The following is a 13,304-nucleotide window of genomic DNA, read 5'->3' as shown; positions in this document are numbered from 1 at the left end:
AAACACTTCTGTTATGTTCCATGTGTTCTAATTACTGGGCTATTGCTCTCTTATTATACATATTTCATGTAATTTTTTTTAAACAGTTAGTCATAGACATATTTATATCGGCATTGAGCGTTCTATGTCATTTATATATATGAGTTGATATTACTATATATAATCTGTCTGTTTGTATTCGTAGTTAGTTTATACTACCCACCCTGGGACCAGTGATCGAGGCAAGCAATTCTACTCCCTCGAGAAACTTGTAGGCTACTTCAAGCAGCGCCTCACGCGGCCACTCCAAGAACCAATTTGTTGTAGTAGCATTGATTAGAGCTGGATATTGTCGTATGCGGTTTCTATAAGTTGTAGATGTGATGTCAAGTCAGCTATTATCGAAAAGTGTACATTATATAAGTAAATTCAAAGTATCGTATAGTATTTTAGACATTTTTTTAATCGAACATATTCTTTACATATCTATCATATCCGTACATATCTTTGATACAGAACGTTTCAAATAATAGAAGTAAATTCATCTCCCTTAATAATGAATATTAAACATACATATATGTATGTATACAATAATTTTCAAAGTTCCCAAATATCGAGGCCGTCCTTTGACACGATGTACAAAAACACGATATAAAAACTAAAAAACAGGTTACAAGCTTTGTTAAAGTATATTTATATAATATACGAAGCGTAATTCTAAAGCAACTTTAAAAAAACATAAGTTTCAAATTCGCATGTATTTTGACTCCTTAATTGTAAGTTATAACTCAAAAACGACGGATTACTGATGTACTTTAATAATTCGTTAAATATAGGAATCGAATGAGTTTTGTTCTCAATGTAATTACGAACTCCGAGTAGTATTGGTTACAGAAATATTAAAATCATAAATACCTAAACTCATCCCCAATAGGGCTGAAACATAGCACGATGTGCATGTTGGCTTGGACGCGGTCGACTAGGAACAAGTACACGGACTCGTTCGTCTGGACTATATTCGCATTCTTCATCGGCTTTTCCAGCGATTGTTTTATCTGTTAAAATTTAAGCAGAATTTTTAAGCTCAAAAGCTTCAAAAGCTCTGCACGCTTTTATTTTTTATTTATTTACAAATCTCAATAGACTAACGGCCATCGTCCAATGTACATCCACGTCTTTAATTAACTTAATTCTTTAACTTAATTCATAGATTTTTATATGTATATAATCACTATTGCTGTAAGTGAACAGTAGCAATATTAATTATATTCATATAGATTGCCAGTATAAACTCACTTTTTTAGTTTTTTCACCTTTATTGATTATGGGACATATGTCCCAAAGTTAGAAGCTACAAGTTATGAGTATATGACCCTGACGAGTTACGTACTAGTTATTTTTATTACTAAGTTATCAAAAGTTCTATTAGTTTATAAATACCAAGTAACGACTTATGCGTAAAAAGTCAAACTTTCATAACCATTCAAATACTTTATACTCAAGCGTGCATAAAGCCTTTTTCTATATATACTAACAAATAGTAAGCAGATTAGTACTTACCTTCAAGATTCCCTTTCAACCAATGGTCAAGGAATAGTCTACTCACGTCCTCAAACTCGTCTGCCTTGTAGAGATTCGTAACCTCCCCACTACTGAGAAGGTTGTTGACAATCTCAGTGAACGTCTCCTCCACTATTTGAGTGTCGCAGAATATGAACGTCGTAGTTTTGGTGTCAACGCCACAACTCGTGTACAACACCTATTACAGTATTGAATAACTTGAGGACAATGCGAAATATAAAAACGTTATGGGATTCCAAATTTAATAATAACCCGAATTGCTTCTTTTCAATGTAGTAATCATAATAACTAAAAAAAATGAGGATTGGTGGTTTTACAATTGTTTAATTCGATTCGACGAGCCCAAGATTATTCATGGGAATGTAAAGTATTATTGCAAATCGAAAGCAATTATTATTGCAGTGGTGCTTGCCTGCATTTAAGCCCGTGGTCTGGTTAAGGATCTAAGAATTTTATCCATGATAGATCATCTTATTTTTATTCAATTTATATAACATTTAAGTAATTTGTCTAAAACATTATGTAAATCTAATTACTAAAATGTTATTCTAATAATGTCATGTAATTCTCGTGACCTTCAAATCTTCCCTGAAGTCTTTGATTCCATAAGTCTTAGTTACGACCACTTGGAACGAGTTATATTCACAAATGTAAGACGCCACGCGAGTCAAACTCTGCCGGCCGGATCCACCTAAAGTTGAAGTGTACTGACGGTAAATACACTGATAGCAATGATGACCTTTGACATAACCTATATTTACATACAATAAAATATTATATAGAATTGAAAACACTCTTGGATAACATTAATATATTGGTGACTGGTAAAATTAATGACTTGACTCGGCCAATACGCAAGTGAACGGGCAAATGGGCATCTTTGGCGCCGTAATATTTCATTAAGCATCCCTCCTTACATCGCCAATGCGCCGCCAACGTTGGAAACGGATGTATCTTGTGCCTTTATTTTATATTATTTATATTAGCTTGCTTACCCTTCTAACCGTAACATAATAATATTAACCATTGCTATTTGGCAGTAGAATATGTGACAAATAGGTACCAACACACTTACACCAGCTAAAAAAGCAATTACGTTTTTAATTACAGCTGTTACTCGAAGGCTCTTGTAATTTATATAATATGTCAGTACGCAATCTCGCTAATTTGTTATTAAAACTACGAATATTTGATTGAAAGTATCGCCTGACCTATTCCAACGCACAGCATGTGCCCGCGAGGTTGCGATATGACGCGCACGATTCGGCAGATATGCTCGATTGCATCCTTGAACAGCACGAGATCCATCTTAACCACGCCCGGACAACTGTTGTACTCATCCATCTGGTTAGATATGTATCTGACGAAAGAACATATTGGAAACGAGTATATAACCTGACTGCATGTTTTAGACTTTTACATTATATACGGATGTTACCTGATCTAAAAACATTAATACATATTAAAGATAAGATATACCTAACACGTCCGTGGAGATACAAATAGGATAATAAAAAACCCTTATATATGATATTACATTACGACTATAATGGTTAATAGTGACCACTATGAACCTTTTTGTCTTCTGTTCCCTTCAGGGAAACAGAAAAATATCTTAAAATATCCGTAATGTATTTTTAAGTGTTTGTTGTTAAGTTGAAGGTGTAAACACTTTATTTAATGAAATAAAATTACATATTTCACTAAACTAAATACTCACTTCCTCAAGGCAATAGGATCGTTAAGATCGTCATATATCTCGAAGGGATTAAGAAAGTGTCCAAATATTGGCGCAGCCTTGCTGGGGCACAAAGCATGGAACGTCAGCTCAAAGTGCTTGCCCAGCATGTCCCCAACTTGGTTCATGAACCAATCGCGATCTCTGTACAAAATACACTTAATAACAATAAAACTAGTCTGGTAAACTTAGTAAATTATAAATTTTTCATTAAAAATGGAATAATTTAATACAATGAGTACACAATAATATATAAACAAAATACACTCCCATGAGTTCAGTTCAATTTACCGTGGCGTACCGGCTTAGAATAGTACTCCCCCAATCTCATCCCGTGGGTGTCGTAAGAGGCGACTGAGGGACGGGGAAAAGGGGGGATGGGCAGCAGCGTCCCTCCCATAAACATCTTACCCCCCCTACTGCGCTCGCCAACACGCCTGCCCAGCGCGGCGAGTATGGGCAAACCCCTCCATTAATGGCAGATGCGCCCAAAAAAAAGGCCCCCAGTTACCGGCAAGCCCGCTAGGCCCGACCAAGGTAGCGGTCGCGGTATCGGCAGGGCAGGGGGTGCTAAGAATCACCGGTTCACGGCAGGCTACCGTATAAAACGACTGAAAATGGCAACGTATAATGGACGCTCGATGAGGCTGGACCATCACCTCGCCGAATTAGAAGTAGAGTTAAGTCATATAAACTGGCATATACTGGGGTTATCTGAAGTCCGAAGACAGGGGGAGGACACGATAACTCTAGAGTCCGGTAACTTACTCTACTTCCGCGGAGGTGATAACCTCTCCCAGGGTGGTGTCGGTTTTCTAGTCAAAAAGGATCTCATTAGCAGCATTGTGGAAATCAGTAGTGTGTCGAACCGGGTAGCGTACCTTGTCCTAAAACTTTCCGACAGGTACTCCCTGAAGGTCGTACAGGTATATGCGCCAACTTCGACATACTCTGATGATGTGGTCGAAGCGATGTACGAGGACATCGCAAAGGCCCTCAACGACACCTCGAAGGCCCACTACAATGTTGTTATGGGAGACTTTAATGCTAAAGTGGGAGTACAAGATAGCGGTGAATCGAAAGTCGGACCTTACGGCTTGGGCTGCAGAAATCACAGGGGGCAAATGCTGGTAAACTTTCTCGAAGCACAGGGGCTTTTTTTGATGAATTCTTTCTTTCAAAAGAAGCCTCAGAGGAGGTGGACCTGGCGAAGCCCCGATAACGTGACAAGGAACGAGATAGACTTTATCATCTCGAATAAAAGGCACATATTTAGAGATGTTTCAGTGATCAACAGGTTTAATACCGGAAGTGATCACCGCTTGGTTCGAGGCACTCTAAATATCAACTTAAAAGCCGAAAGATCGAGAATGATGAGGTCTACTCTCCGACCTACCATGCTCCAAGCTGATCAAGGCTCCGAAAAGTTCCAAATGGAACTTCAAAATCAATTCACCGCGTTGGAAACCATAAGCAGCATTGATGAGAGAACCGACACGCTGGTCAAAATACTGCAAAACACATCCCGCAAGTGTTTTCCGCCACAGAGAAGAGACAACGCACCAAAACTCTCTGCTGAGACACTCGAGCTCATGAGAAAACGACGAGAACTACCATCGTTTTTGTCAGATAAGGCCTTAAACCGAACAATAAAAACGCTGACGCGACGCGATCTCCGACGCTCCAATACCCGTGCCATCAAGGCTGCGATTGAGCAAAATCGGGGATCGAAAGTGTTCGCTCGCAAGTTTGGGAGGCCGCGTCTGACAAAACTTAAAACTGAAAATGGTGGGGTCGTTACCTCTAGGCCTGAGATTATCGGAGAAGTAGAGAGGTTTTATGGGCAGTTGTTCTCTTCAAGATCGGATAAACCCGTGGGAATCAGTATTGATGACCAGCGCGCCCCTCTTATGCGCCATTACTCCGAGGAGCTCCCGGTCGTTGACCAAGGAGAGATTAGGGCGGCTCTAGAACAGCTTAAAAACAACAAAGCTCCGGGAGATGACGGAATCACAACAGAGTTGCTTAAGGCAGGCGGGACTCCGGTCCTGAAAGAGCTAGCAAGCCTCTTTAATTCCGTCATCCAACATGGCAAGACCCCGGAAACATGGAGCGGGAGTGAGGTGGTACTGTTTTTCAAGAAAGGTGATAAAACCCTCTTGAAAAACTACAGACCAATCTCCCTCCTGAGTCACGTGTATAAGCTGTTCTCAAGAGTCGTCACGAACCGTCTCGCCAGACGACTTGACGAGTTCCAGCCCCCAGAGCAAGCCGGCTTTCGATCAGGCTACAGCACCGTGGACCACATCCATACTGTTCGGCAGATTGTGCAGAAGACCGAAGAGTACAATCAGCCGCTGTGTATGGCATTTGTGGACTACGAGAAAGCCTTCGACTCCATCGAAACCTGGGCAGTGCTCGACTCATTGCAGAGATGTCATATCGATTGGAGATATATCGAGGTACTGAGATGTCTGTACAACGCCGCTACAATGACTGTCCACATCCAGGACTGTAAGACGAAGGCGATCCAACTGCGCAGAGGGGTGAGACAGGGGGATGTAATATCCCCGAAACTGTTCACCAACGCGTTGGAAGACGTTTTCAAAACGCTGGATTGGACTAGGTATGGAGTCAATGTAAACGGCGAGTACATCTCACACCTTCGATTTGCCGACGATATCGTCATCATAGCAGAGTCGCTGGAACAACTCACCGAAATGCTGCGTAGCCTAGGCGAGTCTTCCCGGCGTGTCGGTCTCGGTATGAACTTGGACAAGACCAAGGTCATGTTCAATAGGCATGTCGTGCCGGGACCGATATACGTCGAGGGGAAACCTCTCGAAGTTGTTAGTGAATATACCTACCTAGGACAGGTAATACAAGTCGGTAGGAACAACTTCGAGAAGGAAGCCGATCGAAGAATTCGCTTGGGATGGGCAGCATTTGGCAACCTTCGTCAAGTCCTCAAGTCGTCTATACCGCAATGTTTGAAGACGAAAGTCTTCAACCAATGCGTCTTACCTGCCATGACATACGGTGCCGAAACGTGGACACTAACTGCGGGACTAGTCCACAAATTCAAAGTCGCTCAGCGTGCTATGGAGCGAGCTATGCTCGGAGTATCTTTGAAGGATAAGATCAGAAATGAGATTATCCGGAAAAGAACCGGAGTCACCGACATAGCTTGCAAAATTAGCAGGCTGAAGTGGCAGTGGGCTGGTCACGTATGTCGTAGGACCGATGGCCGTTGGAGCAGACGAGTCCTAGAGTGGAGACCGCGAATCGGCAAGCGCAGCGTAGGGCGCCCTCCAGCCAGGTGGACCGACGACCTTAAGAAGGTGGCGGGCACCAACTGGATGCGGAAGGCGGAGGACAGGGAGCTTTGGCGCACCTTGGGAGAGGCCTATGTTCAGCAGTGGACAACGATTGGCTGTTGATTGAGTTCAATTAGATCATTAAATAATTTCTAAATAGCTATAATGTACTTATTCAGTATGTATTTAATATTTATTACGATATGTGGTAAAAAACCTATTTCGATAAAATCAAGGTAAAACGTACATAATAATATAATAATAATATAATATCCTGGGACATTTTCACACACGGCCATCTGATCCCAAATTAAGCTTGTACAAAGCTTGTGCTATGGAAACCAGACAACTGATATACTACATATACTACTTTTCTTTTGTAAATACATACTTATATAGATAATTACACCCAGACTAAGGACAAACAGACATGTTCATGCACACAAATGTCTGTCCTGGGTGGGAATCGAACCCACAACCTTCGGCGTGAAAGGCAAGTGTTCTACCAACCACGCCAACCGGCTCTATATAGAGCATACATACATATATGTTCATAATAAATGAACTGTACTCAAGTATCCTCTATAGGAAACAAATTATATATTATGAAACATTCGATGATTGACAAACTAACTTCTCTTCAGTAAGCCGATCGCCAAATACTCTGAAACACTCGTGAACCCAAAGTCGAAGGAAGCGAGGCTTCGTGTTTTGATAATCTTTATTGCTTCGCAAAAGACCCTGAAAATTATACCTTACTACAATCGCTACATATTCAATAACAAACAAGTTCATTTTTGGATACCTACATAAAAACAAATTAACATATATTACATATAAAATAGAATAGTTCATTACTAACTTGGAATATTTTTGAGATGTCTCTCAGATTGAATAAATAGTGCATCTTACTGGGCGTAGGTAAGAGCTTCGCTACTATATTGTTAAACATATCGATGGTCGCCGTCAAGACAATTTTTCCTGATAGATAAATTTGGATTTTTTAGTCGGTAAATTACAAAACATTTCATTACTGCTAATATATAGTAGGAGGAGCGACTATTATACTGTACGACGATTATACCACTATCGAGCTCCCCCATCTCACCGAGCGTCTTGGTCTCCTCGTCGAAGTCCCGCAGGTGCTGGTCGAGCATGGTGCCGAAGATGCCGACGAGTTGCGAGTGCGCGGGCGCCGGCAGGTAAAAGGCGTGGAAGCACGACAGCAGCCGAGCGGGCAGCGCCGAGCGCGCGCCGCCCGCCGGGCCCGCCGCGCCGCACAGCACCATGTCCTGCGGGGCCCGCGGGGGGTGACGGCGAGGGTGGTAGCGGGGGTACCTAACACCTACCCCCCCCCCTCGCACGATCCGTACAAAGTACAATCTGATCTAATCGAAGTTCATTTACAATCTCACATGTAAACTTTGCTCTTGTCTTCACAAAAAAAATAAACAAAACAATTATTATCGCTGACCTTCACGTTCTTCCTCCACTGCTTCTGGCGATCGAACCAGAACCCGTAGTCGTACCAGAGTCGCATGAGCTCCAAAGGCGGCTGGGAACCGTATTCGTCCCGCACCGGCATATTAATGTCGTCCATGAACGCTATCAGCTTCTTACCTAGTTAAGTCATTATTTTTTTATTTCAAATACTTGCAGCGACAGGAGGTCCTTAAATATTTCATGACGCAGTTTCACAAAATTAGATAACGTCTATCTCTTTCAAACACGTGATGAATATAATATTAGGTCCTTACATATGAAATTGGCGTTTTGTACGGGAGGAATATAAAGTGAATTTATTTTTGTAAAATATATTTAATTAATCAAAGTATGCACCGTTGTTATCTCTATGCACTTTTGCCATCTCATAAATAGTTCATTGATTCCTTTACTAAAAAAACCACGGGGGGAGAATCAACAAACTCTTTGAAGGCGGTTTGGACTGCCGCATCGGAGTTGAATTTTTTTCCTCGTAAGAAGTTGTCCAAATTCCGGAAAAAATGGTAATTTGTTAGAGGAAGGTCCGGGGATGGATGTCGTAGACATTCCAATTGTAGCTCATCTAACTTAGTGGTTGTTTGTTGTGCAGTCTGTGGTCTTGCGTTGTCGTGAAGCAGCAGTGGCCTAGAGCGATTGAACAATCTCGGTTGTTTAGCAGCTAGTTCTTCCTTCATGGTTTGCAGTTGCTGACAATAGATATCTGCCGTAATTGTTTGGCCAGATTTTAGAAAGCTGTAGTGAACGAAACCAGCGCTAGTCCACCAAACACTCACAAGTAACATTTTCGGAGTCAATTTTCGTTTAGGGCAGGATTTGGCTGGGTCTCCAAGGTTCAACCATTGTGACGAGCGCTTCCGATTATCGTACAATATCCACTTTTCATCACAAGTAATGATTCGATTTAAAATCCGTTCATTATTGTGTCGGTTGAGCAAAGTAACACAGCAGTCGACGTGTGTTTGCAAGTTCGATTCACTCAATTCATGAGGTACCCATCGTTCAAGTTTTTTTACTTTCCCGATTTGCTTCAAGTGGATTAATACAGTTTTATCACTTACCCCAAAGCCTGCAGCTATCTCTGAAGTGCCTTGTGATGGATCCACTTCCACAATAGTCTTTAATTCTTCATTTTCCACTTTGGTCTCCGGCCGTCCACGGGGTTGGTTCTGAAGGTCGAAATTTCCAGAACGAAAACGTTGAAACCAAAAACGTACCGTGCTTTCTTTTGCGATACCAGCGCCGTACACATCATTAATCCTTCGAGCTGTTTCTGCAGCACTGGTGCCACGGTAGAACTCGTAATCGTAAATATACCGATATTTCATGTTTTCCATTGTGCGGTAATAAGCGACGCCAAAGAAAAAAATAATGAGGAAAAAACAAATGAATGACTGTTTTCAAAACTCAAATGTACCAGCTAAATGAATTTATAAATTTGAATTTGGAATTCTTACCCAAAGAGGAGATATTTCAGATCAAAGTGGTCAGTACGACAAAACGCTAATTTCATATGTAAGGACCTAATATATACCGGTATATTTTACTAATATTTAAGGTTATCGTCGCAGAGTGAATTTATATATTTTCTTAATAAATGTGCTAACTACATACCAATATAATTATTCGTATTCATAGTAGACTAACTATGACCATATTTTTTAGTATTCATTATATCTATGGTTACCTCCAGCAGGAACGTAATTGCCTTTGGTTCTCTTTTCAAGCCTAGCTTCAATAATATCCTGCACATTAGCAGCTGTCGTTTGCGCTGACATGTTGATCACTTGTGTGCTATATCTAAAATACAAATATTCACGATTCGCAGACAGCTTTAAAAGCTCGTTATTACAAAAAAAATCTTTAAAAACTGTTTCTTAAGATCGTAGAATCATTTTAAACACGAAAATATTTAACTAGCAATTTGCTATTGTTTTTCTGTAGATTTTTTTTAATAGTAAAATTACAAAGAAAAATCGACACCACATAATTCGACTCTTAGTAGGATCAATTCAATAATTACCCACTATCGGGAACAACAAGCTTAGCGAAACTAAAATTCCTAATTCACCTGTCTCGGTCCAAGCTACCCAGCGTCCCCTGGAGCAGGCAACTTTTACCACAGCCAGTGGGTCCGCTCACCAGCACACCGTTACCCCCGCGGATCACCTCGAGTGCTACTATTTGGACGCGAATAAAATCCACCGTTGGGACCAGAATAGTGTGAAAGCCTAAGCTGTAAATCAAAATTACATGTATTAAGTTAAATGTTAATTAAAAAAGTAATCATCGCCGTGAGGCGTGATAGTCCAGTGGTTAGTAAATGTAAATCTTTCTTACCGCACAGAAGCAGCGTAGTAGAGTAAGCTCCTAACCTTCTCGTCAAAAAGAAGGAGACCCTAGTCCGTCAATGGGACAAATACGGGTGTTAGTTTCCACCATTACCCCTACGACCTCACCTCGGATTGTATCTCCAATTATCCGGTAACTTATCCTCCCACGGCTTGAACTCCCTCAGCCTCTCGTCCACGTAGTAGTCGTACACCGTGTCCTTCAACGGGAACAGGCCCTCGTGCTCTCTCACCCAATTGTCCAACTTGCGGCGACTCTCCTCGTCCAACGTCGCGCACACCGACCACACCATACTGGAATGCAACATAATATGTAGCGCACACCTATGCACACATAGCGCAGGCCAGCCCGGGCGCGACTCACGCGAACAGGAAGCGCATCTTGGCGAAGGTCTCGTCGGGCGGCGCGGGCGCGAGGCGCGGCAGCAGGCGGCACAGCGCGCGCACGCCCGACAGCTGCTGCGCGCGCGCGCCGCCGCCCTCGCGCAGGCGGCGCCGCAGCTCCAGCACCGGGCCCAGCGTGCCCGCGAACAGCCGCCGCAGCTGCCGGCGGCGTTAGTGGAGAAAGATTGTGTAGCGTAACCTATTGGAATTATATTCTGAAACGGTTTGTATTGCTCCTCCGTACCGTCTCCCTGTACTCCAGGTCGCTGACCGACTCGAGCCAGGAGTTAACGAAGGGCCACCAGCCCCAATCCTTGTAGTCGTTGTACACGATGCCGTTTCGCGACACGGTGGCGGGCGAAGCTACGGCGAGGTCTAGCGTCTCTATCAGTAGAGATACCTGAAATCGTCGTCTCCGAGGTCATTTGCCTCGTACTTATAAATCATAACATCTTTCAACTATCAAACAGTTGTTTATTTTACTTATTTTTTTTTTACTTGAAAATACCTGCGAAGGCATAGATATCCTCTCGCTGTTAACGAGTGTGAGCAATTTGTTATCATCCATCACAGAATTTAGGTTTTCTATCCACACCGCATCGACCGGACCGTCGAATATTATCCATTTTTGATCAGGGGACTCGTCTAAGACAATGATGTAAAAAGATCACTCATACATATTAAAAACAAGCCTGTAATATTAACCTTCATGACGGATAAGGGCTCTCAGCTGAGACGCGAATGTTGAAATTGAAACGTTAAAGAAAGTATAAAAGTGTAAGGCTTACATGTAATATAAAGGAATTTGTGTAATATTACATTAACAAGACGAAGACCCAAAAAATATAGACAGTGTGAGGGGTGACATTAAGAGCATGAATGGACGAGTAAAGAAGACTGCTCTACCCCTAATTAAATGGAACAAAGCTAATAATAACGATGTAATATTAACCTTGACAAGTCGTCCTCATAATAGACGACAGGACCCCATCTTTCCATTCGCCTGTAGCCAAATTGTATTCCCCATACAATTCCCCCAGAGTCAAAGCTTTCGGGTTCATAGGATAAACTTGCACATTTTCAAAACCCGGCACGTTCTCACGCCGCAGTCGACTGAGGGTCGCAGCCAATATCTTCCACGATACCGTTTTAGCGGTGTTCGTATCGCCCAAAAGGATGCTGGAGTGACGGGAATTCTGGAAACACACATGTTTTAAGACACTATTTAGGATACAATGTGAACCAAAAAAAATCATAGTAACTCAAATTAAATAAAACAACCTACTAAGTTAAGCTTTAAGATCAAAACCAAAACACTAAATTAATATGTTGACATACCTTGGTCTCATAAGTCTGTATCACTTTATGCAAAGCAGCCCTCACTGGTTGCAAGGTCAGCAGTCTCATCTCTGCGGATATGGCGTTCTCTAGCATTTCGTAATCCAGGGTCGGGATCTCAACGTCGGGGAATATGTCCCGCATTATACCGTCGAACAGGGGAACATCCTTGGAAGTCAACCGAGCCACGTTCATGTCTCTCATGGCTAAGATCACCATCTATATAAATGAAAATATTGATAGCTTAACGCTGAGACTAAGCTAGACCCAATATAGTTAGTTCTATATTAGTGACTTGCTTTGTATAATATAGTAGATGACCTTATGGATAAAACACGTGAATAAGGGCCCAAGTTAAAATTCTGACAGGACAGCGTGGTACGTGATAAGCTTCATACCTTATCTTTATAGTTCGATCAGAATAGACAAAAAGTACATGATATAGTATCCCTTATTTACCGGACACCTGTATTCTTTTTTTAGCAGGCGTAGTATCCTTGGGCATTTATGATAATTTATTTGTAATAATATACCCAAGATTAATACCAATTTTCAGATCTATCCCAATTATTGTTAGTTGAGTCTATTATGATCAGATTATGAAAAAAAGAGAAAAACTTTACACACCAATGAGATATATACAGGTTGTTTTGTACTACTGTTACTGCTTACCTTACTGTTTCTATATTATTGAAAACTAAACAAATGTTTGAAGTATAATAACAATAATTTACATAACTTAAAAAAAATACTAACATATTCGAGATCATACCACGAATATGATAAATTAAATCAAAGGAAAAATCTAAATGATTAGCTCTAACGTTACACAAAAATCTACATCAGACCTCTTGTTCTGGCAAGTTTGGATAAGCACGTCTCTTAACTCCGGCGTATCTCAACAACGCGACCATAGATCTGAGACCGAAATCGTAATGGTCCTGCTTCGAAAGCTGCTGCATTGCAAGTTGATACAATGTGAAAACCTGCACGTGAAAATCATATGTTTAATAAAAATCTTCTTCTTCTGCCTAGTGTTTTTCCGGCCTAGTAATGCCAGGGTCCACTTATGTAATACTTTTTATTATATTTAAAAAAAAATGTAATGTGCTTTAC

The 13,304-nt window shown here is 41.4% G+C and overlaps 1 protein-coding gene across 1 annotated transcript in view; it reads right to left on the bottom strand.

The window, feature by feature from the left end:
• Positions 1 to 13,304, bottom strand: part of LOC126771415 (dynein axonemal heavy chain 2) — a 50,276-nt gene that overhangs the window by 15,486 nt on the left and 21,486 nt on the right. The window contains exons 34-52 of the mRNA XM_050491283.1: positions 13,037 to 13,174; positions 12,189 to 12,407; positions 11,803 to 12,046; positions 11,359 to 11,495; positions 11,095 to 11,250; positions 10,831 to 11,009; positions 10,575 to 10,760; positions 10,187 to 10,351; positions 9,803 to 9,915; positions 8,090 to 8,235; positions 7,724 to 7,907; positions 7,478 to 7,596; positions 7,250 to 7,356; positions 3,281 to 3,442; positions 2,772 to 2,920; positions 2,136 to 2,251; positions 1,586 to 1,738; positions 895 to 1,034; positions 203 to 344 (exon numbers count right to left, since the gene is read on the bottom strand). Coding sequence (XP_050347240.1) covers positions 203 to 344; positions 895 to 1,034; positions 1,586 to 1,738; positions 2,136 to 2,251; positions 2,772 to 2,920; positions 3,281 to 3,442; positions 7,250 to 7,356; positions 7,478 to 7,596; positions 7,724 to 7,907; positions 8,090 to 8,235; positions 9,803 to 9,915; positions 10,187 to 10,351; positions 10,575 to 10,760; positions 10,831 to 11,009; positions 11,095 to 11,250; positions 11,359 to 11,495; positions 11,803 to 12,046; positions 12,189 to 12,407; positions 13,037 to 13,174 — 2,955 coding nt within the window. The remainder of the gene's footprint in view (positions 1 to 202; positions 345 to 894; positions 1,035 to 1,585; positions 1,739 to 2,135; positions 2,252 to 2,771; positions 2,921 to 3,280; positions 3,443 to 7,249; positions 7,357 to 7,477; positions 7,597 to 7,723; positions 7,908 to 8,089; positions 8,236 to 9,802; positions 9,916 to 10,186; positions 10,352 to 10,574; positions 10,761 to 10,830; positions 11,010 to 11,094; positions 11,251 to 11,358; positions 11,496 to 11,802; positions 12,047 to 12,188; positions 12,408 to 13,036; positions 13,175 to 13,304) is intronic.

The sequence above is a fragment of the Nymphalis io genome, chromosome 10 (genome assembly GCF_905147045.1).
Source record: "Nymphalis io chromosome 10, ilAglIoxx1.1, whole genome shotgun sequence".
Classification (NCBI taxonomy): domain Eukaryota; kingdom Metazoa; phylum Arthropoda; class Insecta; order Lepidoptera; family Nymphalidae; genus Nymphalis; species Nymphalis io.
This window is presented reverse-complemented; position numbering and strand designations above follow the sequence as displayed.